The sequence below is a fragment of the Chiloscyllium punctatum genome, chromosome 11 (assembly GCF_047496795.1).
Source record: "Chiloscyllium punctatum isolate Juve2018m chromosome 11, sChiPun1.3, whole genome shotgun sequence".
Classification (NCBI taxonomy): Eukaryota; Metazoa; Chordata; class Chondrichthyes; order Orectolobiformes; family Hemiscylliidae; genus Chiloscyllium; species Chiloscyllium punctatum.
In genome coordinates this window covers 86,918,280-86,945,158 of record NC_092749.1, presented here as the reverse complement: position 1 = coordinate 86,945,158, position 26,879 = coordinate 86,918,280, and the positions used below count along the sequence as shown (strand labels likewise).

Sequence of the window (26,879 nt, the reverse complement as noted above, 5' to 3'; positions counted from 1 at the left end):
TTGTACAATCTTTTGATCTCTCTGCCAATAAATTGTGCCTGTATGCTTTCCTTTGCTTCAACTGATGAAAGGGCAGGGCTCCAAAAGCTTGTGATTTTAAATAAGCCTGTTGGACTACAACCTGGTGCATTGTGACTTCTGACTTGTTTGTTGATGTGTTTGTTGATGGCATTCCAACCGGAAGTCTATGTTTCTAGGAATTCTCGGGCGTCTTTGTTTGGCTTGTCCTCGGATGGATGTATTGTCCCAGTCGAAGTGGTGTCCTTCCTCATCTGCATGTGAGGATACTAGTGAGTGTATGGATGAGGAAGGACACCACTTTGACTGGGACAACACATCCATCCCATGACAAGCCAAACAAAGACACACAAGAATTCCTAGAAGCATGGCATTCCAACTAGAACTCTATCAAACACATCGGGTTAGATCCCATCTACCACCCCCTGAGAAAAAGGAACAGGAAGTGACTTCACCGGAAATAACATACCAAAGGAAATGACATCACCAACCCAAATAAACCCAAACATAGAAAGCAGGAAGTTTCAGCATTGCTTCACATGAGGTTCACTGAAGATGTTACCTAGTAAGGTAATGAAACGTCTGGAAATGAAGCTTTCATCTCAGCAAGCAAATCTGCATCCAAAACCTCAACCTGAGCTACAAATTTTCTCAAAACTTGTACGTCTCTATCAAATCCCCTCTTAGCTGTCGCCTTGCCAATGAGACCAGGTATAAGTATCTCAGCCTTTCCCCACAAGACCTTCCCTGCAGACCAGGCAACATCCTTGATCTCCTCTGAACCTTTTCCAGTGCTTCCACATTCTTCCTGAAATATGGGGACCAGAACTGTACACAAAATTCCAAGTGTGGCAGTACCAGCATTTTGTATAGTTGCAGCATGATATCGTGGCTCCGAAACTCAACCCCTCTACGAATGAAACCTAACATGCGATTTCCCTTAACAGCACTATCCACCTGGTGGCAACCTTTAGGAATCTATGAACATGGACTTCAAGATCCTCCTGCACATCCACACTACCAAGATCATAATGAATGGTGGTGCTGGCTCAAAGGGCTGAATGGCCTACTCCTGCATCTATTGTCTATTGACATAGGACATGGTATAAACCAAGAAAATAGAAGGGTATATAACAGTGAATGCTGCAATCATGCGTAACTTCAATTTACATTGAAGCTGTATAGTAGTAGTAAGGAATGATGATGCAAATGAAGATTGCTTGGAATGTGTTTGAAAGAGTTTACCAGAGTAACATGTTGAGGAACCAACAAAGGCAAAAGCTATTTTAGATCTAGTAACACGCAATGAGAACGAACTAATAATCTTGATGCAAAACAACTTTTAAAGGAATATTGAACATCGTATGGTAGTCTTTTCCATCAAGTTCAACAATGACATGGTTCAATCCATAACTAGGATCTATATCTAATAGAAAGCAACTATGGAGGCATGTTTGTGGTGGTGAACTGGAAAAACACCAACAGGTTTAACATTAGAGACAATGGTTAGTATTAAAGAATTAGTGCTTGGGTTTCAAAAAAACATTCCTTTAAAGCAAAAATAGCAATAGAAAAAAATAGTACAACACTGACTATCATTTGGGATAATTGTGCACATCTGGTAAACTTGGGGAATGAAGGTGCTGCAAGTAACATTAGGCTTGCTCCCTTTCGCTGTTTTGTTTTAGAGCTTACAATAGTACAAACAATGGACATTCACACTCAAACCTCAATTTGGTCATACATAATCGAAGAATTATGACCATTTTAAATGGTTTCATTATTAATGCTTACATACATTTGGAAGAATAAATCTTAATTGCACTTAGTTTAAGATGCTTACCGGCCTCTGGATCTGAAACTCTGCAATCATCACCATTTGTTTTGGATAAAGCACAAGCAGCAGCTGTGCGCCATTCTAGTTCATGCAAACATTCATTGATCCCAGGTTTCAGGATAGGAGGGCTCTCCAGATCCCCTAAAGATAAAAGATGTGTTATTGAAGCAGCAACCTTATTCAGACTATTTTCATTTTGAATACAACTTAAGTATTAATTTGCTTTGAAATGTCCATTTTACTAATAACTTGGTTTGTACTATGCATTTAATGCTTTAGCATACATTGAGGTTGATTACTTATAACTATGCCACCAACACCAAGCGTTCCAAATACATAATTTCAAGTCCTTTGATTCATTAATGCAAATATGACACCATGAACTGGAGAAGCTTCCAAACCCTGGTTTCAAATTTACCATTTTAAAATAAGCTTTCAGAGTATTTGGAGTAAATTCCCAGCCATTTTACATAATATGTGCATGCAGTTTATTGAATTCCCAGAATACAGTTGATCAAGTTGGAAGCTGTTCCCCCAGTGTGGGCGACACGGTGGCAGAGGGGTTAGCACTGTGGCTTCAAAGCGCCAGAGACCTGGGTTCATTTCCCACCTTAGGTGAAGGGTAAATGTAGGGGAATGGGTCTGGATGGGTTGCAGGTTGATGTGGATTTGTTGGGCCAAAGGGCCTGTTTCCACACCAAATAATCTGTAAAAAAAAACTCCCAAGCTAAAGATTTGAAAATCAAAACTTCAAGGCAGCAAACACTAGGATTCTGGTGCAGTCAAGCAGCTTGCCATTAACTGCAAAGAAAGCTGCCTGTAAAGGCCTAGTAATCAGATGTAAATTTAAATCATTTTGATATTTGAGTCCAACACAAATTATAGGGGATTTCTAGCATCCAACACCATTTATTAAGTATGCTCAGCAGCCAGTCATGTTGAAGAATTCTTTAACATCAAACCAGAGAGTAAAAAGACTTTATGATCCTTCTAATCAGACTATATTTTATATTGCTATCTGTATACTGAATCTCTAATGTGCCCTATGAAATACCACAAATTCAAATTAAAAATCTTTGGAATTTATCACGAAGAAATTTGATTTTACAAACAAATAATTACTTTTTCAGGACTAGAGAGGTTGTTAATAGTTAAGATTCTAAAGTACCACAAAGCCAGTTACACCTCATTCAATTTAGTGAATCAAGACTTTTCATACGAACATTTAGAATCTCACAGCAATGCAAGTTATTCCTAAGCACTTCATTTATGAGGATTTCAACAGCCCATCCTGACTAGCAGGGAATTACTGACAAGCTCATCGTGTAACTGTGTCTATATGATCAGAATTTGCTGTCAACTGCCCAGTCGTAATGATAGTGAATGCTGATATCTTTGCCATCATTAAAACTGCAAAATTCATATAATTGCCATTGAATACTTCATTTACTTCTGGCTGAGGTATAGAGGTCTATTCTGGAATTCCACATGAACAAAAACACTGGTGAATACAGACACCTATCATATTTTAAATGCTGCCAAAGAAACTAAGACTAGTATCTTGTTGGCAATTTTTGAACATTAGGAAACTGTAGAAATACTTGGAAATAGTAAAAGTACTAACAGTGAAGCTGGTTAGGTTGTTTGGCAAAATCTACAGACATGAATAAGAAACTGTAGACTTCCACTTGGCAACTTTCAATTCATCAACTTACAGCCAGAAATTTTCACAAATGCTTTAGAGAAGGTACAACGAACATAGCACTTATGACCAGGTGTAGGCTATCAGTCCTTCAAGACTGCTGTAAGATTAAGTACATAGCTAATCTGGTTGTGGCTCAAGTTCCACATTTCTGTCTGCATCCCATAACTTGTCCATCAAAAAAAACTTAACCTTAAAGAACCAGTCTCCACTAACTTCTGGGAAGAATTCCATACACATTATCCTTTGAGAAAATAAAAAAAAAGTGTTTTAAAAATGACAAATGTTAAAATTTGAGCTGTAGCTTTGATTTCCTCCACACAAAAAAACTCTGGGTACCCCCTTACCCAGTTTGCTGAAGATAGTGTCTCAACAAGATCTCATTTTTCTACACTGTAATGAACTCCTAGTTCAGGCTTAATCTGTTCAATCTTTCTTCATAGCTAATCCAGTCACCCCAAGAATGGGTCAGGTAAATCTTCTGAATTGTTTTAATTCAACTATCTTTTTATCAAAAACCAAGACCAAAAAACTGCATGCAGTACTCCAGATATTGTCTCACCAGCACTTTGTATAGCTACAGCAGAATTTCCCATTTGTATTTCATTCATCTTGCAAAACAGCATTCCATTGTCTTCCTGCTCACTGGCTGTACTTGCACAGTAACTTTATGCAAATCTCATACTGAGACACCGAGGTTTCTGCAACACTATCCTAAAATCTCTCTCCTTTCATCTAGCATATAGCTCACTATTCTCCCCATCTAAACAGGCTCTGAATTTTCCATCTGCCACATCTATTGTCAACTTAAAACCTGTCTATGATCGATTCACAAACTTAAGTTTCCTACTTATCTTTGTGTCATTGATAAATTTAGTGAGGACACATTTGGTTTCTTCACCCAAATAATTATTTTAGATGCAAGTAGTCGAGAATCAGTGCAAAAGATAAGGCTGAAGCTTTCGCAGCAATCTTCAGAAGTGTGGAGAGGATCATCCATCTTGGCCTTCTCCAGTGGTCCCCAGCATTACAGACATCAGTCTTTAGCCAATTCAATTTATTCAACGTGATATCACAAAACTGTTGATGCCCTGGATACTGCAAAGGCTATGGACCCTGACAACATTCCAGCAATAGTACTGAAGACTCCAGAATGTGTCACTCCCCTCACTGTTCCAGTGCTGTTAGAACACTAGCATCTACCTAACAATGTGGAAGACTGCCCAAATATGTACTGTTCATAAAAACACAAATCCAACCCAGCTAATTACCACCCCAACCATCTGCTGTTGATCATCAGTAAAGTGATGGAAGATGTCATCATCAGTGCTATCAAGTACCACCTGCTCAGAGACACCCAGTGTGTTCCACCAGGGCCACTCAGCTCCTGACCTCATTACATCCTTGGTTCAAACATGTACAAAGAACAGAGTTCAGGGTGAGGAGAGAGTGACAGTCCTTAACAGAGGTTGCATTCAACTGAATGTGACATCAAGAGTCCCTAGCAAAACTGGAATCAATGGCTATCAGGGTGCAAACTCTCTGGTAGTTAGAACAAAAAGCAGTGGACTCATCAATCCTTGTTGCACACCACTGGTCACAGACCCCCAATTTGTAAAGTAACCCTCCAACACTATCCAGTCCTGTATCCAAGCGGCTAGATCTCCCTGCATTCCATGAGATCTAACCTTGCTAACCAGTCTACCATGTTGATTGCCTTACTGAAGTCCATATAGATCACATCCACTGCTCTGTCCTCAATCCTCAGTTTTTTGAAGTAACAATCAAGTCAGTCAGATACGATTTCCCATGCAAAGCCAAGATCCCAAATCTATCTTCACCTTTCCAAATACATGTAAATCCTGTCCCTCAGGAGTCCTTCCAACAACTTGGTCATCACTGATGTCAGACATGCCAGTCTATTGTTTGAAAAGTTTGCAACCAATGCAACTAATATCCACACAGTTGCTTTTTTTCAATACCCTAGTATGCAGGCTTCCTTTGCCAATCTAGTTCTCCAAATCAATGTGTAGATTACTCATGCAAAATTACTGTTAATTTCTTGTCTCACTTCTTCCTGTCCTGCAGTGTAACTATTGTTATTGGGCCAGATGGGCTGGGGTGGGAGGCTACAAATTACTCCTCACTCACTTTATGATTCCACATCTTAACCTTTCAAACACTATCCCCAACTAATGTCTTTCTTAATTAACACAGCTACACTACTATCTTGTTCTAGTATCCTGTCATTCACAATGTCAAATACCTATGAATATTTAGGTTCCAATCGTGATTGCCTTTCAATCAGGTTTCAGTAAATCACACCAGGTTACACATCACCATTTGTGCCAATAGTTCATTTCCTTTTGACACAAATACTGCACATATTCATTACCTGAACTGTTGTCATGCACTATTTCTTTGTTTTTATTTACTTTAGCACATCACCTTACTTGATGCCTTTCCCCCACTTAGTTTGAATTTTTACCAAACTAGATAGATGATCTGCCAGAATACTGATACCAACAGGTTCACAGATGATAGGAATTGGTGGTGAGGATACCAAGAGCGTGCTGTTGGTAGAATGGAAGGAAGCTAACTAGTAAAAACATGTGGAATTGGGGAATGGCAGTTTGAAGTTCAGTTCACCTGCTTGCCCATGTTCCACAAACTCTGAAAATGTAATTTCTCTCTAAAATAGCCATAATCTTAACAAATCTTAATAGCTCCATGTGTTGACTTCATTGAAGAGCAGAACCAAAATAATAATTTGCATCTCAAGAATGTAAAGCACATTATACATTCCCAAACCTCCAGACAGAAATCTCAATTTCCTAATTCACAGAACCACCCTAATGCTGAGGTCTTCAGATTTCCATCCAATACCAAAGGAACCCTTTCCCAATGATCAAATGCTACCCATGTTTACAGAAACACTCCATTAAAATACAGCTGGACACAGAGGTCAAAATTCCTTCCAAGTTACTAAACAGAAATAATAACGAGGCCACAGGTTAGTACACTATCATCTCTCTCTTTCCCCCCCACTAGAGTACAGGGGGACAAAGAGACCAAGGACTGATACTAGACAGGGCCAGCGACTCCAAGGAGGAAACACCCCAGTTGAAAATGGGAATGGACCTACCACAGGCCAGAATCTCTGCCTATCAAACCTCCATTGGCAGAGCACAGTGGCTCCTCGATACGCAGTCGCTCTACATCTGGTACTTGCTCAAGCAAACAACAGTTGTTCCCAGTTATCCATCAATTGCACTCACTAAACAGTGTGTAGTGCACGAGGACGACTGTGGTGTGTGTCAAAGTTGGAGCCCTGCTTAAATGACTATCATTGAAATGCTGCAGCTGGTCAGAAACACAGCTGAGATAACATCACTTGCAGCTGATCATCTGCAAATAGGTGCTCAGGGGTTTACCCACATTTCAGGCCTGGCCCTGAACATCGAAACCTTAGCTATCTCTGAAACTGAACAGTCCAGCAAAAAAAAAAGGGACACTCAAAAATTTTTAAAATAGGAGCAAAGGGACCCATGATTGGAGAATCTGGAGAAGCAACATGGGAAAAATCAATCTGAGATTGGAGGAGTTGTTCAAAGATTTCATCTTCTATGTTTATTGCATAGAAAGGCAGGAGGGGGGGAAAAACGATCCTTCAATTTTTTTTTGGTCCCAACACTGAATTTTTGCAGGATATTTAAGAGATTTCCAGGGAAAATTTGCAGAGCCCACTATGCATCTTGAACCCTGGCTGGATCCTTGCATATTTCAGTGTTGCTTGACTTCAGGCACCTGTTTTTATTGTTGCCCCCTGTACTAACCAATCAGTGCTTCTGTTTGGCATGATACAATAGTCTCGCTCATGAAATCAACTTGTTGAAATGTTACAGAAGACCAGCTAACTATTTTCAATAGATGGGGCTTGTTTAAGTGTTAGGAGAAAGTGAAGACTGCAGATGCTGGCGATCAGAGCTGAAAATGTGTTGCTCGAAAAGCGCAGGTCAGGCAGCATCCAAGGACCAGGAGCTGAAGAAGGCATCATGCCTGAAACGTCGATGCTCCTGCTCCTTGGATGCTGCCTGACCTGCTGCGCTTTTCCAGCGACACATTTTCAGCTTGTTCAAGTGTTAGAATATACAGGCTCACTTTGATCAAAAAAGTAACGTATTGCCCAAATTTCTTGCATGAAGTATTGGGAAAACTCTGCCATACACAAACACTGTCAAATATTAGATAAGGATTGTGCAAAGTGTAAGTCAACATTTTCTGAGGACAAACAAGACACATCCAAACTTACCGGGTCTACATATAAAAGTGATAATAGTTTTGCTTCGGCCATCTCTTCCGCATGGCTCACCATCAGAGTACACTAGTTGAATATTATTGCCTTCCTTTGTAGGGGGTGAAACAAATTTTCCAAGGTTCTTTTTGCTATTTTCACCTAGGAGATAAATTAATTTTTGGAATAATTTGATCTTCAAACAAATAAACCTTAGCAATGCTGTTTCTACAAAATTCAACAGGTCACTTCTTGTGGGGCAAACTTTCTTTAAACTTTTAGCCTTGTCATTAAGTTTTTCTCAATATCAGTAAAAGCAAGATTTTAAAAAGATCTTTCCCACTATAGGTTTCTCAATGCAATTTGAAACCCCAGTCCAGAGTACAATATGGATTTTTTTCTTCAAGCTAGGAAAAGAAACCCCTAGAGTTGCAAGATACAAAAGAAAATGCTATAGAAAAGCAGATTAGTCTGAACCTGTATGCATAAAAGACAGTTTAAGTACACATTCACCTCAATTAGAATACTAAAATGGGACTACTCAATAGGCTCTTTACTGAACTGCAGCATTGTTCTGCATTTGGTTCTCTTTTATAACTTTGTCCTAACCTTATTCTTGTAAACTATGGCAGACTTATTTTCAACATGCTTAAAAAATAAATATAAGACTGCCATATATAAACACAGGTTCCCAATTGGTATCAAAAATTTCATGAAACATTATACTGGAAGCATGTAGTTAATCTGGCCTCTCCACAGAGAGACTAAATTGTTCATTTCTGGAATATTTTTCTCATTTTTATGATGTGGTGGAGCTAATATCTACAAGTGCACCAATATCTACTTTTACTTTGGGAAGCCACTAATGCAAAACACCAAGATATAGGAAACTCATTTCTATGCAAGCCACAATCACTGTTGAGCAGAAATTATGTACTTTTTTTTAAATTCGTGTCTTACGAACTTACCAACAGAACAAACAGCTGCATTTTCAGGACATCCTACAGCTCCACCATCTTGAAGTACCTTGTGGCATACATTAATATAGATCTGTCTTCGATCAGATTTTACCAGGCTATCTAGTGCCTCCCAGTTGTGAGTGTTGTCAGATTCAGGAACTTCTTTTGCTGTATATTAATACAAGTTTCAACATTTTTAGGATAAGAGTTGGTTATAGTAATTTATACACAAACACCAATCTACAACACAATGCATGTTGGCTTTAAATTGAGCGTTTCATGTACAGCAGTTCACCATCTAAAAATGTTCTCAACTCATTTACATTGGTTTTAGGCAGGTACTGATTAGGTCAAACCTCAAGTGAAGCTTCAAAATTCAAATATTTCAAATTATCAAATGAAATGAAGGTGGCATCAGAAATATTAAATGGGAAAAAACACTGCACGATTGAAAATAAAATCAATAGGCCTAAATGAAATTGACCCCAGGCTGTTACAAGAAGGGAGGAAGTTGCAAAGACTATCCAATATATTCCAAACCTATTTGACCAGTGTGACATTAAAAGACTACAGGAGGAGGACTGCTGGACAACTTTGAAAAAGGAACAAAGGATAATTTTAGTTATAGGCACAGTGAATTTTACTTCAAAAGCAAATTATTGGAATTAACTGGAAGAACAATAGTTTTTTTTGATTTGTTAAGAGGATGTAGGCAACGACATTGCTGTGGGTATGGGACCACAATTAAGTCAGACGAGATAAGATCGACAGATTTACATCCCTAAAGTGAACCAGATAGGCATTTACAAATCAAAACAATTATACAATTGTACAATTGTTTTGTAGTAGTTTTGAATTTCAGATTTATATTGACTTCAGATCGTGAAATTTGCAATGGGGGTAGCATCTATAGCTTTGGTCACATTGCAGAAAAACATTTAGATTGCACTGGAGAGGATGCAGATGAGATTTAGGAGAATGCTGCCAGGACTGGACCATGTTAGCAATAAGACTGGACAACGGAGGTTATTTTCCATGGAGCAAAGAAGGTTGAGGAGTGACTAAATTAAGGTATGTAAAATTATAGGGGTGAGAGTACATAGAGACAATGTAGTGGAGGCACAGATTTAAAATAATTGACAGAAAGGCAAGTAATGTTTTTAAATTGTGCTTGAAAGCCTGAATTCACTGCCTGAGGTGTAACAGGCAGGAAGTATAATGGGTCCACATTTCAAACTTACGTTGACATCTATTTATGATTAAAAAAATCACATAACACCAGGTTATATTGCAATCTAGGTTTGTTCAACATATCACTTTCATTGCATGACACTGATCTTTTGCTATAAATTCTGTGTCTTATGATCCTGCCCCACTAGTTTCCTCAGGAAGGAGGAACACTCTGAAGGCTAGTACTTCCAAATAAACCTGTTGGAGTATAAGCTGGTATTATGATTTTCAACTTTGTCCACCCAGTCCAACACCAGCACCTCCACATCATCTATTTAAGAAGCCATCACCTGCAAGGCTACGGAAATAGTTCAAGGTAGGGAAATTTGGCAGAAGCGCTTGTTTTTTAAAAAACATGACCTAGCTTAGACACAATAGGTCAAATTACACCCTTCAATGTTATATATTTTCTACTACTCCATACCTGTTGCAAAAAACAAGAAAGGAGAGGACCACCAAATTTTTAGATTAGATTCCCTACAGTGTGGAAACAGGCCGTTCAGCCCAACAAGTCCACACCGACCCTCCGAAGAGCAACCCACCCAGACCCATTCCCCCACATTTACCCCAACTAATGCACCTAACACTACAGGCAATTTAGCATGGCCAATTCACCTGACCTGCACATCTTTGGACTGTGGGAGGAAACCGGAGCAAACCCACGCAGACACTGGGAGAACGTGCAGACTCCACACAGACAGTTGCGCGAGGCGAGAATTGAACCAGTGTCCCTGGCGCTGTGCGGCAACAGTGCTAACCACTGAGCCACCGTGCCACCTACTGTACAATTTTAAATCCACATCAATAGGAAATGTGGAAGTATCCATAAACTAAAGAGTGTACTTTGGAATATTTATTTGACTCTGCTTTTAGTCAAAACAATCTATTTTCACTTTTGTTTTCTGCAGGCGCTTTATAACAACATTAAGTTCAAACTGCCTAATACATAGTAAATTTAAAATTTTTGACTCCTGTGTTAAAAAAAATGATTCACAGCAAAACCTAGTTACCAGTGGAAAAACACTTAACAAGCCAAAATGCTAAAGTTTAGTATGGCTTACTTTATATTAACTTCAAAATGGCTAAAAGCAAAAAGCTTACCTTCATATCGGGTTAAAGGTGAAAGATCATAACGTTTCTTTCCATCAGAAACACCACACAGCAGGTTTTCTTTTTCTTTCACACAGGCATACTTCGTACCCCAGTCAAAAATGTATGTGCAGTCAACTTCAGCACCGAATTCTGGTTTACCCTTTCCTCCATCAACTTTTGAAAGGACAGAAACAGTAATTAATGAGAGCTTAAACTGCTGGAAAAACAAATATTAAATACATCGAGTTATGGTATAATGTAGAAAAACTGTGGCAAGGTAAAAATTCAGCCTTGATCCAGTTGGCAGATGAAGCTTAATGCAGAAAAGTGAGGTAATGCAATTTGGTACAAAAGATCAAGGCAAAACTGTACCAACCAAAGGATACTATTCCAAAGGGTGTACCGGAACAGAGGTGCATGCATGAGGGGTATATATATATATATATATATATATGTGATTAAAAGGTGGTCAAACGGGTACAGAATTGTTAATAAAGTTTCAGTATTAACTATGATCATTAACACTGGGTTGGGGAAAGGGGGTTGACACTGGTTACACCTGGATAACTGTACTGTTCTAGAGTATGTGCAGAGGCTTATAAGAATGTTTCCAGGTATCAGAAACTTCAGTCACAAAGGCATATTGGAGAAGTTAGGACTATTTTCATCGGAGGGGAGGCCAAGAACAGATTTGACTGAAACTTTTAAAATCATGAGGGATCTGGTTGAAGTAAATAGGGAGAAACTGTTCCCACTCAAACAGCAGTTTTTAAAAGTACTTTCCAACAGAAGCAAATATGAAGTGCTAAAAACATTTTCCACATTGAGTAGTTTGGGTATGAAATGCATGAACGTGTAGAATTACACAGAAGAGGCAGGACATTGACACCAAGTTAAAGTGCTCAGTGAGCCAAATGGCCTCCTTCTGCATTGATAATTCAGAATGGTCAAGCAGGCCCAGAGACTGAATGAAACACTGTTGCACGTTTTCCTATGCACATGGACTCATTAGCAGAGGCATTCAGATGCTATATGAATATTTAATGCACAGCATTCAATTTAAATGTGTGACAAAAAATAAAATTCATTTCACAAAATAAATGTTGATAAATTTAAGTGTCAAATTGAACAGCATCAAACATAAAAGTTGATGAGGATGGCTAAGTAGATTAGACAGTGTATCAAGCATGAGCCCTTCTTCAGGAATCCTTCAGGTTCATGCCCAAAACGTCGATTCTCCTGTTCCTTGGATGCTGCCTGACCTGCTGCGCTTTTCCAGCAACACATTTTCAGCTCTGATCTCCAGCATCTGCAGTCCTCACTTTCTCCTAGACAATGTATCAAGCCTGCTAGACTGGTTACTTTTTCAAGAACACGTTGCTTCTGCAATATCCCATCCCTAGAGCATTGCAATTTCTCAGCAACTTAAAGCATCGAGTCAGAGATATACAGCATGGAAACACACCCTTCAGTCCAATTCGTCCATGCCAACCAGATATCCTAACTTAACGTTAGGATTTCATCCATTTGACTCTAAGCCCATCCTATTTATATAGCCATCCAGATGCCTTTTCAAACGTTTTAATTGTACCAGCTTCCATCACTTCCTCTAGCAACTCCACACTACCTTCTGCATCAAAAAGCTGCCCTTAGTCCCTTTTAAATCTTTCCCTCTTACCTTAAACCCATGCTCATTTTAGAATCCCCTATCCTGGGGAAAAGGCCTTGAATGTTCATGCTATCCATACCCCTTAAGTTTTTTTTTAAATCAGAGGTTCATCCCTCAGCCTCCAACACTCCAGAGAAAATAACCCCAGATATTAAGCCCTACCTTATAGCTAAAGCCCTCCAACCCTGCCAACATAGTTATAAATCCTTTCTGAACCCTTTTAAGTTTCACACCTTTCTGATAGGAGACCAGAATTGAACACCTTTTCCAAAAATGGCCTAATCAATGTCCTGTGCAGTCACAACATGCCCTCCCAACTCCTATACTCAATGCACTGACCAATACAGGAAAGTGTGCCAAATGCCTTCTTCATGGTCCCGTCTAATTGAGACTTCACGATCAAGGAACTATGAACCTGCATTCCATGATCTCTTGTTCAGCAACGTTCTCCAGGACCTTAAGTATACAAGTCCTGCCCTGATTTGCCCTACCAAAATATAGCACCATGTTTATCTAAGTTAAGCTCCAACCTCCGCTCCTCAGCCCATCTAATCAATGTCTTACTGTACTCTGAAGTAACCTCCTTCACTGGCAACTACAGTATCAGTTTTGCTGTTATCTGCAAATTTACTAATCAAATCTCCTATATGTAAATCCAAATTTATATTCAGAGGAACCTCGATTATCCAAAGAACTTGGGCAGTGGGTATTTGTGGGTGAATAGAATGCCAGATAACAGTTTAGCCAAGGATCAGGACCTTGTAAGCTTACCAGATAATCCGATATTCAGATAACCGAATGCCGGATCAAAGTGCCTCTGTAAATGACAAAATGCAGTGGATCCAGGTCAATCCCTGCGGCACACTGCTGAGTCACAGGCCTCCAGTCCAAAAAAATGGCTCTCTCCATTACCCTCTGCCTCCCATCTTCTAGCTAATTTTGTATCCAAATGGCTCGTTCTCTGTATCCCAGGAGGTCTAACCATGATAATAGTCTACCAAACATGAACCTTGCTGAACGCCTTACTAAAGTCCATATCAAAAGCATCTACTGCTCTGACATCATTAGTTCTCAATCTCCTCTTCAAACGACTCAACCAAATTAGTGAGACACTACTTCCCCCGCACTAAGTCATGTTGACTATCCATAAATCAGTCCTTGCCTTTCCAAATACATGCAATTCTTGCCCCTCAATCCCTCCAATTTGACCACCATTGATGTCAGGCATTTATCAGAGGGTGAATCATTATACTTTGAAAACAAGGAAGTAGCTTTTCGCTGGTGGAAATATGGAACCTGAAGCCACATGATAGAAGCAGATACTTCTGAAGATGCAAAAAAAAAGTTATGCACTTATTAGGGAGAAGGCAAAAGAGGAGTGTGGGAAAGAAGGGAAGAGGTATTTAGAGTGGGGAGGAAAGAAAATGTATACTTTGCATAAACACAGATCGAATATGTTGAATGCATAGCTTGTTTGCAATGGATTATCTAGTTTTATCTTCATTTCCCCCAATCAATTTTACAAACCTGATCGATCCTAATAATGGCACTTTAGTTTAATCTAGCGCACAGACAATAAAATGGGCATCGACAGTTAAGATAGTATTATCTAGATACAATCAAAAACAATTGTTGTAATATCAAGCTATAAAATACTTATGCAATAAAATATTTATTAGAAGACAAAAATTAGCCTTCAATGTTTCTTCATTTCAGACTTCTAAACAACCAACCATGCTGAAAAGTAACACCTCATTTTAGAAAAATAAAACCAAACAAAAATTTAACTTTGATTGGAAAATGTAGAACAAGTTTGAAATGCACAGCACTTAATTCAAGTATAATCTCAATAATGCATAAGCTAGTGTTACAATACACTTCTCACATCCTCTTAGATGGATTGCATACTTGGCACATGCACACAAACCATACATTTTGTATTAAGCTTACCAGCTGATTCATTACAGTAAAAGTTTATTATTGTCATTCTTCGGAATCCAGAACTGCATGAATTACCATCAGGATATATCAATGTAAGATCACCATCAGAGTACCTATTGTAAATGAATACACAACCAAAAGAACAAAGTTATCTCAATTTTATTCTAAATTATAGCAGTGCTAAATTGTGTGGCCAGCTACGTTCCCAGCAACACAAATATATTGCACAAAATAAAGTGAAGTAATTTTGACTACTGAGCTGTGGAGCACCCTAAGGACCCATGAAACACCGATATTCGCTAATGACAGAAGGGCTACATAATAAAAACAGTTTTATTAACAAACAGTTTTATTCTCAAACACTCCAACATTTTTTATATGTTTGAGAGCAAACCAAATTTACAATTCATTTCAGATTTACACTATTAACCAGTTGCCCTTTTAAAAAAAAAGGAATTTTGACCAGTCTTATGCTAATGACAGCTTCAAGGGATTATTCAATTATTGCAGTCAATTGATGTACCCAACACAGATCTTATCACATGAATCAGGTCCACAAAACTACTTTGGTCAAAACAGCAGCCTTTTATAAGCTAGGTACACCAGAGCCCATACAAGTCCTTGCATCACTTAGTATTTTCCATGCCCAAATCCTGAACATCTCTGAAAGCAATTTTGTTCAAAAAAGGAATTTATGAATAAAACTACTCACTGGATAAAAGACTATGTAGGAATGATTTACATGGCTTCCTCTGTTTGAATTAAGGATTCCACAACTTTATTGCCCAAATTTGATCCCTGAAAGCTTAAAAAGAGCTTCCAAAAATGCGATTGCCAAATATAGGACCTATATGAGCCAAGAACAGTCTTTTCAAAAGAACCAACAAAACAACATTAACCTGTCTGAGAAATAACATCTTTTTTTAAGTATTGCCTCAGCATTTAAAAAGTCTTGTCCAGCTTAAAAGGTAGCATCCTTCACTTGGGTCTTAAATGATTTGGCACTGAATAAGATCAATTTTCATGAGGTATGGTTCAAAATAAAAAAGGTTAAAACCTCAAATGTTAATAACTGCAGGATTAGAATCAGTCATGAGGACATTGGTACAGGATGAAAAAAGATTTAAGGCTTAAATGAGTGACTGAATCATGACTTTGGGAGGAATAGATTTGAGTTCATGGGGCACTGGCATCAGTGTGGAGATGAGAGAGAAACCCAGTGCCCTGGTGAATTAACTAACTAAGGGTGATGACAAGAGCTTTAATATAATATTTAAAGTGGGAAGGTAAGGAAGGGTTCAGGTAAGGATGACACTACAAGTCGAAAGAGAAATATCAAACTAGCAGAGATTAAGGTTTTGTGTAAAGACAAGCAGCATGCCAGGATGGGACAACAGCATATAAGAAATTAGAGTAGACAATGTGGTCTATTGAGTCTGCTCCACCATTCAAGACTATCCTCAATGATCTTGGGCTTTAACTTCACTCCCTCTAACACCCCCCACCCCCGCCCTCAAATGTGCGCAACCCCTTAAGCAAAGGAGCTTATTCATCTAATAAATGTTATACTAATTAACTAAGAAACCAGAGTGGTTTACTAGACTAACTGGAATGGGGAAATTGCCTTATGTGGAAAAGCTGAATAGGATAAGCTTGAATTGAATTACGTAAAAGCTAAAAGGTCTGCAGATGCCGGAAGCCAGAGTCTAGATTAGAGTGGTGCTGGAAAAGCACAGCAGGTCAAGCAGCATCGAGAAGCAGGAACAGAAGAGCAAAAGGCAATTTGAGGGAATCTTGTGGTGCAGTGGTAGTGCCCCTACCCTGTGTTCAAGTCCTATCTGATGCAGAGTTGTGTAATAACATCTCTGAACAGGTTAGTTTAAAAAATTTGAAAAAATTAAGAGGCAATTTTGATTGACATTGAAAGAGCAGATGTTGAGAGAATGTGTCCTCTGACAGAAGAATTCTAAAATTGAGAGTCTCTACATTAAAAATAGCGGATTGCCCACTTAAAACAGATGAGGCAAGAGGGTTAAGTACTTTTAAATCCTCTTCCTGAAATGACTGAGTCTTCAAATATTTTTTAAGGCCAATGCAGATAGAACCCAGAAATGAGGGTGAAGGTATCGTGGTTATGTAGTAATACAGAGTTAAGATTACAATCAGATCAACAATAACCTTTGTAAATGACAGAAAAGGCTTGAAGGGGTGAATGGCCTACTCCTGTCCTTAATTGAATTAAAACTGCATCACATACCAAATGCATTAAAAACTATTATATTGGAATACTAGGTAAATCAAAGGCACAAATAGAATTGATCTGATAGCTGCTGAGACATTGGTTTGGGCATCAAACGATGGAGAAAATGGAAAGAGACAAAAATGGAAAATGAAGATTGTGCTGATCATAGAAGCTAGGATAGAAGCATACTGAAAAATCAATATCTAAAGTGAAATCAGCATATTGAAGGAGCATAATAAAGGTTTTGTAATAGTGATTGGTATCTTCATATCGGATCACGTAGGAAATTGGAGAAGTTTCAAGATTAATACAAATAATTGTACAATAATCTTTAAATCTTCAGAGACTGGGCAGACACAAGCAAAACAACGTGTTAGGGAAAAAATACAATCATGACCATTCTTTACAAGAATCTGTCAAGGACTCAATAAAGGAACAGGATTTGTTTCGAACCAGTCCTTTGTGATGAGGCAGTTAATTAGTAATTTCTTAAAAACTGTCTTTGCTACAGTACATTCAAGAAATAATTCATAAGTGACATTATACATTCCCTTGAAGGATGTAAAACATGAAGCCCTTCTAATTACCCTGGCTAATTAGAAGTTCTGCACAGTATTACATTAAGAAAAAGTATACAATTGCCAGAATAAAGATCAAGTCTGATTACGAACAAATGACGACCAGCAGACTGACCAAGTTTTTAAAAAAAAGAGGAAACTGGAAAGAAATATTACAAGCATTCATATAATACATATCATAATAGGCAAAAACTTTGACAAGAAAGGATTGGAAAAAGCATGAATCCATTTGAGACAGGAAAAACTTGGGTTTGGGAGTAAACCAAAAACAACATTTATCAATATTTTCTCTTCCACATGCAAACACAAAATGCTGCAGAGTGGAGTACCAGAGGTCTACTTAAAGCAGGAAAGAAACCTGAAAAGTAATATTGGAGAAATTAATGAAATTAAAAAGCAAAGAATGTCCAGGGAATTTCAGGACCATGCAGCTCTCTCAAACCTCAGGACAAAGATACTGAATATACTAGTTTTGATATTCTAGTACATTCCCATCATCCCAAAAAAAAACCAAGACCTTTTAATTCAACAAGACGTTTCTGAGGGGGAACTGAACAAGGTTAAAAAAAAGACAGCTGTTTGAGTCAACAGTTTTCCATCACTTCTATCAACAGCTGAAGTCCTCACTGTATAAAGGTTATGGTTGGGTTCACAGATCCAATAGTCATAGCCACTAATATCTCACTTCCACTCAACTGTCTGCAGAAAAAGTTGAGGAAGAGATTAAGGTTATTTTTGGGTGTACCAAATTTGAATTTTTATAGAGATTTGATCAAGTGTCCCACAAAAAGTTAGAGCTCAAAACTCGGTGTAAAACTTTCCCACAGAATGAGCATCGGTCAACAGGCAGAAAAATAAAGAAACAAACATTTGAGTTGATAGGTAATAGCTAAAGGGTTCTATAAGCACCAGTGCTTGAAGCTCAGTTATTTACAATAAATGTTAATTAGAATAAGGGAAACCAATCTTTTCAACTTTACTCAAGATAATAAAGCACCAAGAAGGAAAACTGGTTACAAAATAATAGACAGGTTGAGCATAGTGATGACAGATGGAATATAATGGAAGGGGCAGAAAAGTGAAGTTGATCAGAAAAATAGCAAATTTCCTTTTTCTGAAAGGATAAAGACTAGAAAGTATTAATATTCAGAGGATGCGTGCAAGCTTGCTTTAGCAAGCAAGCAATCAATTAGGAAAGCAAATGTTATATCAGCCTTCATCATAAAAGGGTTGGGCATATACAGTAAGGCAGACAACTTTGATCTCCTACCTAGGCATACACTTAGATGGCATGCAATGGAGATTGATTAACTTGATTCCTAGAAGCTGCCCTACTAAGAATATTGAAGTAAAATGAGCCTTTTTCACTGAAGTGAAAAAAAAATGAAGGGTGATCTTATTGAAACAAATATTCTTAAAGGGTTTGATAAAGTAGGTGGAGAAAGGTTGTAGGGTTGAAAACTAGGGGATCAAAATCTCAGGGTTGGTCATTTGGAGTGAAGATGAAAAGACATTTCTTAACCTGTTAGATGAGAATTTTTGAAACTCTTTACTCCCAGAGGACTGTGGATGCTTAGTTATTCAATATATTCAAGTGGCTGATCAAAGACAGATCTTTGGATACCAAATGAAATTAAGCAAGGGCAGGATGGTAGAAAAATCAGTCATGTTGGTGACAAGTGGTGAAGCAGATTTAAGGGATGATATGGTTTACTCCTGTTCCTTTTAGCCTACACAAAATGGCTGCATATATTGCCAAACAATATGCTGACTGTATCTGAGTCAATTAAAAGATGGACAGTATCAGCTTTAACATCAAAATCAGTGTTGTATATCTACTTGAGAAAACCTCTTCCTTGAAAGTCATAATAAAAAGGAACTGATAGATCAGTGTATTACAAATCCTCAGAACAAATTTTTGACAACTTATGCCTCAGAACTGGATTATCCATTCCCATGTTTTAACCTGTGCTTAATCTGGCTGCTAACGTCATTAGTTGCTTTCTAGGCACAGGTTGGGCAAGTCATCAGAAATCAAAATAAATTGTGACTATCACTGTAGCTCCTTAAGTTAAAACAGTGGATGTTAATCAGGTTGGGCATCTCCGAAATCCATTTCTTCAACACCTCGTTTTACCCATTTACAATGGTGGCATAGTAGACCTTTACTACTTCATTCACAAGATGTGGGCAGTGATTAATAGGCTAGTATTAGTTGACTATACAAAATTATCCTTGTGATGGTGGTAAACTGCCTTCTTGAACCTCTGCAATGCATATTAAGTATTCATATTCACAGCGCTGATAAAGGAAGGTTTTCCAGGATTTTGACTAATTTACAATGAAAGAATGGAACTACTGTTCTAGGTCAGGATAATGGATAGATTAGAGGGGAGATAAGCAGATAGTATTGCTCCCGTATAGCTACTGCATATTTCCTCAGTACCAAAAATCAGTTTTGGGGAACGGTTGTCAAAACTCTTGGCGAGTTACTGCAGTGCATCTTATAGATGCTTTATACAATGGAGGAAGGAGTGAATGTTGAATTTAGTGGACAGTATGTTATTAGTTGGGCTACTTCACCCTGAGTGGTATGGAGCTTCAAGTTTTGCTGGAGCCACACTCATCCAGGCAAAAGGAGAGCATCCTATCACAATCCTGACTGTGCCTTGCAGATGACAGGCATTTGAGTGTCAGGAGACATATCTTATTCTTAACCTTTAAGTTACTGGTGTTTAACATTTTTTGTTGACAGACCCAGATCAGCTTCTGTTAGAGGATAGCCCTCCCACAGCTCTTCTTGAAAGAGATTCAGTGATGGTACTGCTACTGAATGTCAATCAAGTGATGGTTAGATTCTCAGTTACTACTGATTGGCTTTTATGACACATGCTGCTTAATAGCCCAGTTCAATGACAATTGTTGGAATGTTGTCAGAGCCCATTGTGAGCAGCCATTTCTTGATTTCACTTGAAGTCAAGTGAAGTGAATTGGCTGACAACTGGAATCTAATACTAGGGACCTCAGGAAAAGGCCATGCTGGATCTTTTTCTTGGCACTCCAGGCGAAAGATAGTCACAAATGCTTCAAATTCAACTGCTGCACTGATGTGACAGGCCCTGGAGCTTGGTATATTTGTGGAGTCTCTACTTCTCAGCTGTTTAAATTATCCACAACCATTCATGACTGAATCTCAATATAAAAAACAAACACAAGGAACTTCAGAGAAGCTGTTCAAATCAGAAAGGAATATCATAACATATTTAACTTCATTTTACCCTGGCTGAGATTGTCACTCCAAGTGTCAACTGTTTGGTGACTATTTAAAAGGTTTGGTATTTTGCAAATTATTGCAAAATTGTTTCTTTTCCCCCCCCTCAACCAAAATAATGGAATTCAAATAGCCTTGAAATCTGAAGACTCTGGTACCAAACCAGCTTTAGAACAACTAGAACAAAATTATGGGACAGGATTACTTGCTAAATGAGCAAAATTACTGAACTGAAAAGAATTTCTAGTTAATTCTGTGAATCCAAATATTTACACTTCTCGCAAATCATTTTGTCAATATGCACTACTACAGGGGCCTCAAATGTAATTTATTCTATAATAATGGGCCAAACAACTAGTTTGCCTACATTGGTGTTGCTAAGTTTTATCAATAGATGACCTCAAAAATATCTTAACCGAAGGCTTTGGATACATGGAAATGTAAACAACCAGTGCCAATTCTGTTTCGCATCACCCCATGTTTAGGGAGCAGACACCACAGCTAGTTGGCAAGTTCTTGACTTTAAAACTTCACATTCTTAGTGTTAAACCTCTTCTCTCTCCATCTGAGCTCACGAGCTCCAAAATACTGAGCACTGCCTGTAAATTGGATTTTTGTGCATCCCCAATACAATTTGCTTCTCCTTTGGCAGTTGTTCCTCAAAGCCTCATTTACAATATTTGCAATTGTCTCTAAACTTCTTCTCCAGTTGTGCCCTCTTTCTCCTAGATCAAATGTATTTCTTTTGGCCAAATGTTGGTCAACCGGTCTCACGGCTCCATAACAATTTCTGCCCGTGAAGTGCCTTCTGATTTGTTATATTACAACCATAATATAAAGCACAAGCTGCTATTGAACTACAACGCAATATTTGAGAATGTGTTTTCCCAATATTGACATGGACCAAATTATCCCAACATGCCACACACGAACAAAAGTCATTTGAATCATGCACGAACCAATTATTCAGCACTGTCAACAAAGCTAAAATATTTTCTCAATTTTGAGATAAACTGGAATTTGACAGGCCTGCCATTTGCTCCAAATGTTGACAAAATAGTTCCAGCCGAGAAGGTGGTGGTCTTAGGGAGTGACAAACATTGTTTAATATAAAGAACAAAATTAGTTCAAAGTCAAATTGTTGCAGAAACTCAGCAGGTCTGGCATGTGTGGAAAGAAAGCAGAATTAACACTGAGTCTGGCGATTCTTTATCAGAGGCTATAAAGCGTCAACAGATTCAAAATGTTTACTTTACTTTCTTTGCCAGAAATGCTGAGTTTTGCCAGAAATAGGTTTTTGTTTCAAATCTTCACCATCCACAGTTGTTTTGTATTGTATTTTATTCAGTACCTTACATAAGGTAAGGGCAACCCAGAGTGCTTTGCAAGCAGTAAAATACTTTAAGTGCAATCACAGCTGCAACATCGGAAGCAAGAGTCAAAATGGAATTATCAACATGAAAATTAATCCATTACCATTTCAATAACATTTGCTGAGAGCCACTTATACCAATTTCCCAGATGTCATGGTTACCATTTAGAATTGACCTTTATCTCAACCAAATGACTACATACCTGAGTGTCTGATTTTGATATCGTCCTGCAACCTTACTGAAGGAAGCATCTGGTTTAGTTTGACATGCTGCTACAAAACCTCTACCATCGGAGCAAACAGCAGTGCTGATCTGTCCACACACATTCAGGTAATAATAGTATTCATCAGTGGCATCGTCATTCTTCTTGGGGACAACGTGATATGGATTGCTAGATGCTGGACAAAACAAAAATTAAAGCACAAAAGGTGAACAGGAATACATTTAAAACCAGAAGCAGTATGAAAGCCATTAAAATAAACAAAATGATTGTCAGCTTTGTCAACTTGTTTGCACATGTTACATAAAACACAGTCTCAAAATTTGCGACAAAAGAGAGTCATGTTGGCTGCAAGCAAACCAAGCCACTAAAGGTCTTTTTCCTCCCCAAAAGTAACTTTTCAAAGGAAGCATGCTTGGAAGCTCTAGAGGAATTAATCCAATTGATGCTCCTTTCATAAGTATGGCTCAAGTAACTAACATTTCTGAGAAATCGAAAAATCAAGCATACGCTATATCGAGATGATTATTCCTTGTGAAAATTACAAAGTCAAATCACAAGACACCAGGTTATAGTACAGCAGGTTTATTGGAATTCAGGCTTTTGGAGCACTGATCCTTCAACAGGGCTTTGAAAGCTTGTCATTTCAAATAAGCTGGCAAATAATTTGTCCACCTTAGTCCAATATCGGCACATCCACATCATGAAAAATACAGTTCAAGATGTAATATCAGTTTCAATGTTAGCAATCAAGTTTGACTTCAAAATCCATTTCTGCTTATGTCTAACTATTTTATACAAAGTTGCAGTGCTATAAATGAAATGACTAATTGATAGCAAAACAGAAAATACAAAATAAAGTGTAAACTTAAAAAGGAGTAGAAGAATATAGAACACAGCATGCATAAATCATTAAAAGGATAGGCAGATAGCATGGTTAGTAAAACATACAACATCCAAGATATTATTAGGGTATAGAAGAACAAAGTGTACAACCATAGGTAGTGCAGTGCATAGAATTCTAAGCTGAAAATGTGTTGCTGGAAAAGCGCAGCAGGTCAGGCAGCATCCAAGGAACAGGAGAATCGACGTTTCGGGCATCAGCCCTCCTTGACCTGCTGCGCTTTTCCAGCAACACATTTTCAGCTCTGATCTCCAGCACCTGCAGTCCTCACTTTCTCCTCAAAGGAAAAATTGCAAAAAAGGATTAACAAAAAATGGTTGCTGATATAAGGGCTTCATGAAGGTCCTAAATGGAGTTCTCACTTGTAAAAGGTGGCAGTGATTTTAAAAACTGGCAAAAGCAACACAAGGAGGAACTTTATGTTGGAAAGGATTAGGGGTTGAAGGCATTGTCTGACAATATGAAAGAGACAGGTTTAATTAATGGAGGCAAAATAATTAATACTTATTTAAAACTAAAAGAACTTGCAAGATTTTGCTGAAAATGAGAAGGATTAACATTGAATTACTCAAAGCAGGTGCACAAAATAGCTGAATAGACTTCCTTTGGTTTAACTACTGTCATCCTGCAATAGTTTAGCTATTCTATTTGGCAGGGTTGTGATCATCTGAATTTGTGTAAACTTTTTATTCTCAATATAAATGTAGCACTGTAAAAGTTATAATTAAAACACAGTCAGATTAATGTTTCTTCTACCATGCACTGCTTTTAACATGCACAATTCAACCAAACCTCAAACCAGAGTAGAAGTTTGAACCTTTTTAAGCACAAATTATGCCCAGTATAAAGTTTCAATGATCTTTCACATGGATTCAAAAACTGGAATGAAAAATCAGTCCCAGAGCAGATCACTTATCTTTTTGGATAGTAGAATAGGTTTAAAGAGCTAAGTGGCCTTCTGGTTCTTTATGTTTCTAGTAAAATGGCAAACAAAATTTTAAAGTGTATCAATGCGACCTGTTCGTTGAGCCTTCTTTCCATCTGACCAGGGATTTCACCCTTTGATGGGTTTATGTAATATTTCTCCATTTACATGCCGTTACATAATTTTGAATCTCATCTTCTGAAGAGGTGATCCATCTCCTTGATAAATGATTATTTTGTATTATTTATTCACTATTGCTGCCAGAGATTGTCCTGATCATCCCTTAGTCTATTCACAAACATACTTTGCTATGTTTTATTCATTTGCTCGGAGAATATTCTACCATTGTGCTTTACGATCACTGATAATTTAGCTTCATATTGCCTCATCTTTTTTAATCTTCGTCTTTGTATTAATATTCATTTTCTCTGTACTTCAGTTAGCCTCATTTTTATGTTATGATTTTAATCATGCTTCATTAGTGATTAGTTTAGTTTTTAATTTAAGCAATTTGTATTTTCTGGGTTCTATTGAGCACCATTTTAATATTTTCTACTTTTATTCTAGACCAGTTTGCCACTACAGTTGTCCATTTTCTTGATACAAATTCAAATTTAAGCCCTTTAAAGTCAGCTATTCTTTTACTTTATCACCCTGAAAAATTTAAACTTGCTGAAATATTATCCAAACCATATATTATCATGGTCACTTATCACCATATCCCACTACTCCTATTACTCATTTTCTCCAATTCATTTTCCCATTATCAGTGCCATGCATTTCTTACTGAGCTTACTAAACCCAATACACAAAAGCCCTGCAAAGATTGCAGCAACATCATTCCCTTCTCTCCTTTCCCCAACTTTTGGTTAATTCATTCCAGGTAACTAAAGTTTGGGGTGACTGATTTAGAAAATATCTAGAAGCGCAACCTGTTCGGGGATATTCTACACCCCTCTGGAGCAGGTGGGACTTGAACCCAGTTTCCTTGCTGAGGCAGGAACACTGCTCCACATTATTGTTCAATGCTTTGATTCATCTCCCTAGTTGTCCACTTTTTGATCCCACTTTTCTTATTAGGTGTTTTGCAGACTAATCCTACTTGAACCAACTGACTTGTTAATAAATCTATTAAGCCTGTCCTTTTGCATTCTATTTTTACCGTTTTCTAATTTGCTGCCTCTAAATGTATCTGCTTCAGCTTCTCTCTTTCTAAATAGATTAGAGTCTAACATTGAATTCTTAACTGATTTTTCCCTAAAGTCATGCCTCTGCAATCCCTACATTATCTGGTTTCTCAAGATATTACTCATCAGTTCACCTATTTTCTTGGAGACATTAGACATCTCTGAACAGAGTCTAATCCATTTCTTAAAACAGCTGCTCCTCACCTTATTTGTATCCAATGTTTAGTGCTTCTGTTTTCTACAAGTATTAATTTGTAGCCTTCCTTGGTTTAATATGGTCAATGGTCTCTCCTCTTGTTTCACTGTGTCCCCTGTAAATCCCTCCAAGGGGTTTATTAAAGCCTTTGTCACCTCATGATTTACCTTTTCCATTAAGATATGGTCCCACTCAGCTCAAATGCATCCTTTTTCCTGTCATGCTAAAAAGGTATCCCACAAAAAATAACTTTTCCTAAGTACTGAACTCAGAATGCAGACCTTCCCCAGATCTTTCAATTTGTATTTAGTGCACTGTACAAGTTTTTAAAATCACTTCAATCTAGTTTCAATTTAGAAGTACATTGAAAATTTACCTCAATGACAGACATTTCAGTAAGTTTGACAAAAATGGGGCTTCCCTAAGCTTTCGCAAGGAAGTGCACTGTAGGCCAGGAGAGCTCCCAATCTAATTTCTGAAAGAGAAACCTAACAGATTCTACTCTTTCAGCATCTGCATGTGGAGATGTCAACAAGCAGCTTGAAGGGGCTGGTATACACAGTTTGCTGGATGGGAGAGTAATGCCAACAGCACAAGTTCATTTCCTGTACTGGCGTCTCAACTCTTGCCCAAGTCATTAAAATCTACCACCAGTCCCCTCTCTAATGACTGAGCAACGCTGGGACTATGGTGATTTTACCTTTCCTTTATCAACAGCCCATGTAATATCACAGCACTCACTTAAGATGTACATAAATCATGGACACTTCCTTAAAAAGCACAGAAAGGTGACAACCACATCAACAGGGAATGTATTCCCTTCGCTAGCCTCATGCAGATTTGTTGATCTCATTTAAATTGGTACTATCCCTGAATTTTTTTTTTAAATGTATCTACAAATCAGATAAAACTTTGGGGTTGAAAGCAAGAAGAGAAAATCAAGCTACAATCTTGGGTAATTTTAGAAAAAAATGTATACAAAGACTTGTGAAATATGGGCTCTTTAAAATGTAAAAATTGATACTAAAACCAAGAGAATTAGGGTGACACAGCGACTTTAGTGGTTAGCACTGCTACCTCAGTGCCAGGGATGTGCGTTCAATTCCAGCCTTGTGCAACCGTGTGTGGAGTTGGCACATTCTCAGTGTCTGCATGGACTTCCTTCAGGTGCTCTGGCTTTCTCCCACAATCCACAAAGATGTGCAGGTTAGGTGAATTGGCCACACTAAATTGCCCAAAGT

At 38.0% G+C, this 26,879-nt stretch overlaps 1 protein-coding gene across 1 annotated transcript in view; it reads right to left on the bottom strand.

Moving 5' to 3' along the window:
- igf2r (insulin-like growth factor 2 receptor) overlaps positions 1-26,879 on the bottom strand; it is a 207,495-nt gene that overhangs the window by 122,186 nt on the left and 58,430 nt on the right. The window contains exons 9-14 of the mRNA XM_072581192.1: positions 22,409-22,604; positions 14,752-14,855; positions 11,142-11,306; positions 8,820-8,978; positions 7,870-8,013; positions 1,862-1,996 (exon numbers count right to left, since the gene is read on the bottom strand). Of these exons, the coding sequence (XP_072437293.1) occupies positions 1,862-1,996; positions 7,870-8,013; positions 8,820-8,978; positions 11,142-11,306; positions 14,752-14,855; positions 22,409-22,604 (903 nt within the window). The remainder of the gene's footprint in view (positions 1-1,861; positions 1,997-7,869; positions 8,014-8,819; positions 8,979-11,141; positions 11,307-14,751; positions 14,856-22,408; positions 22,605-26,879) is intronic.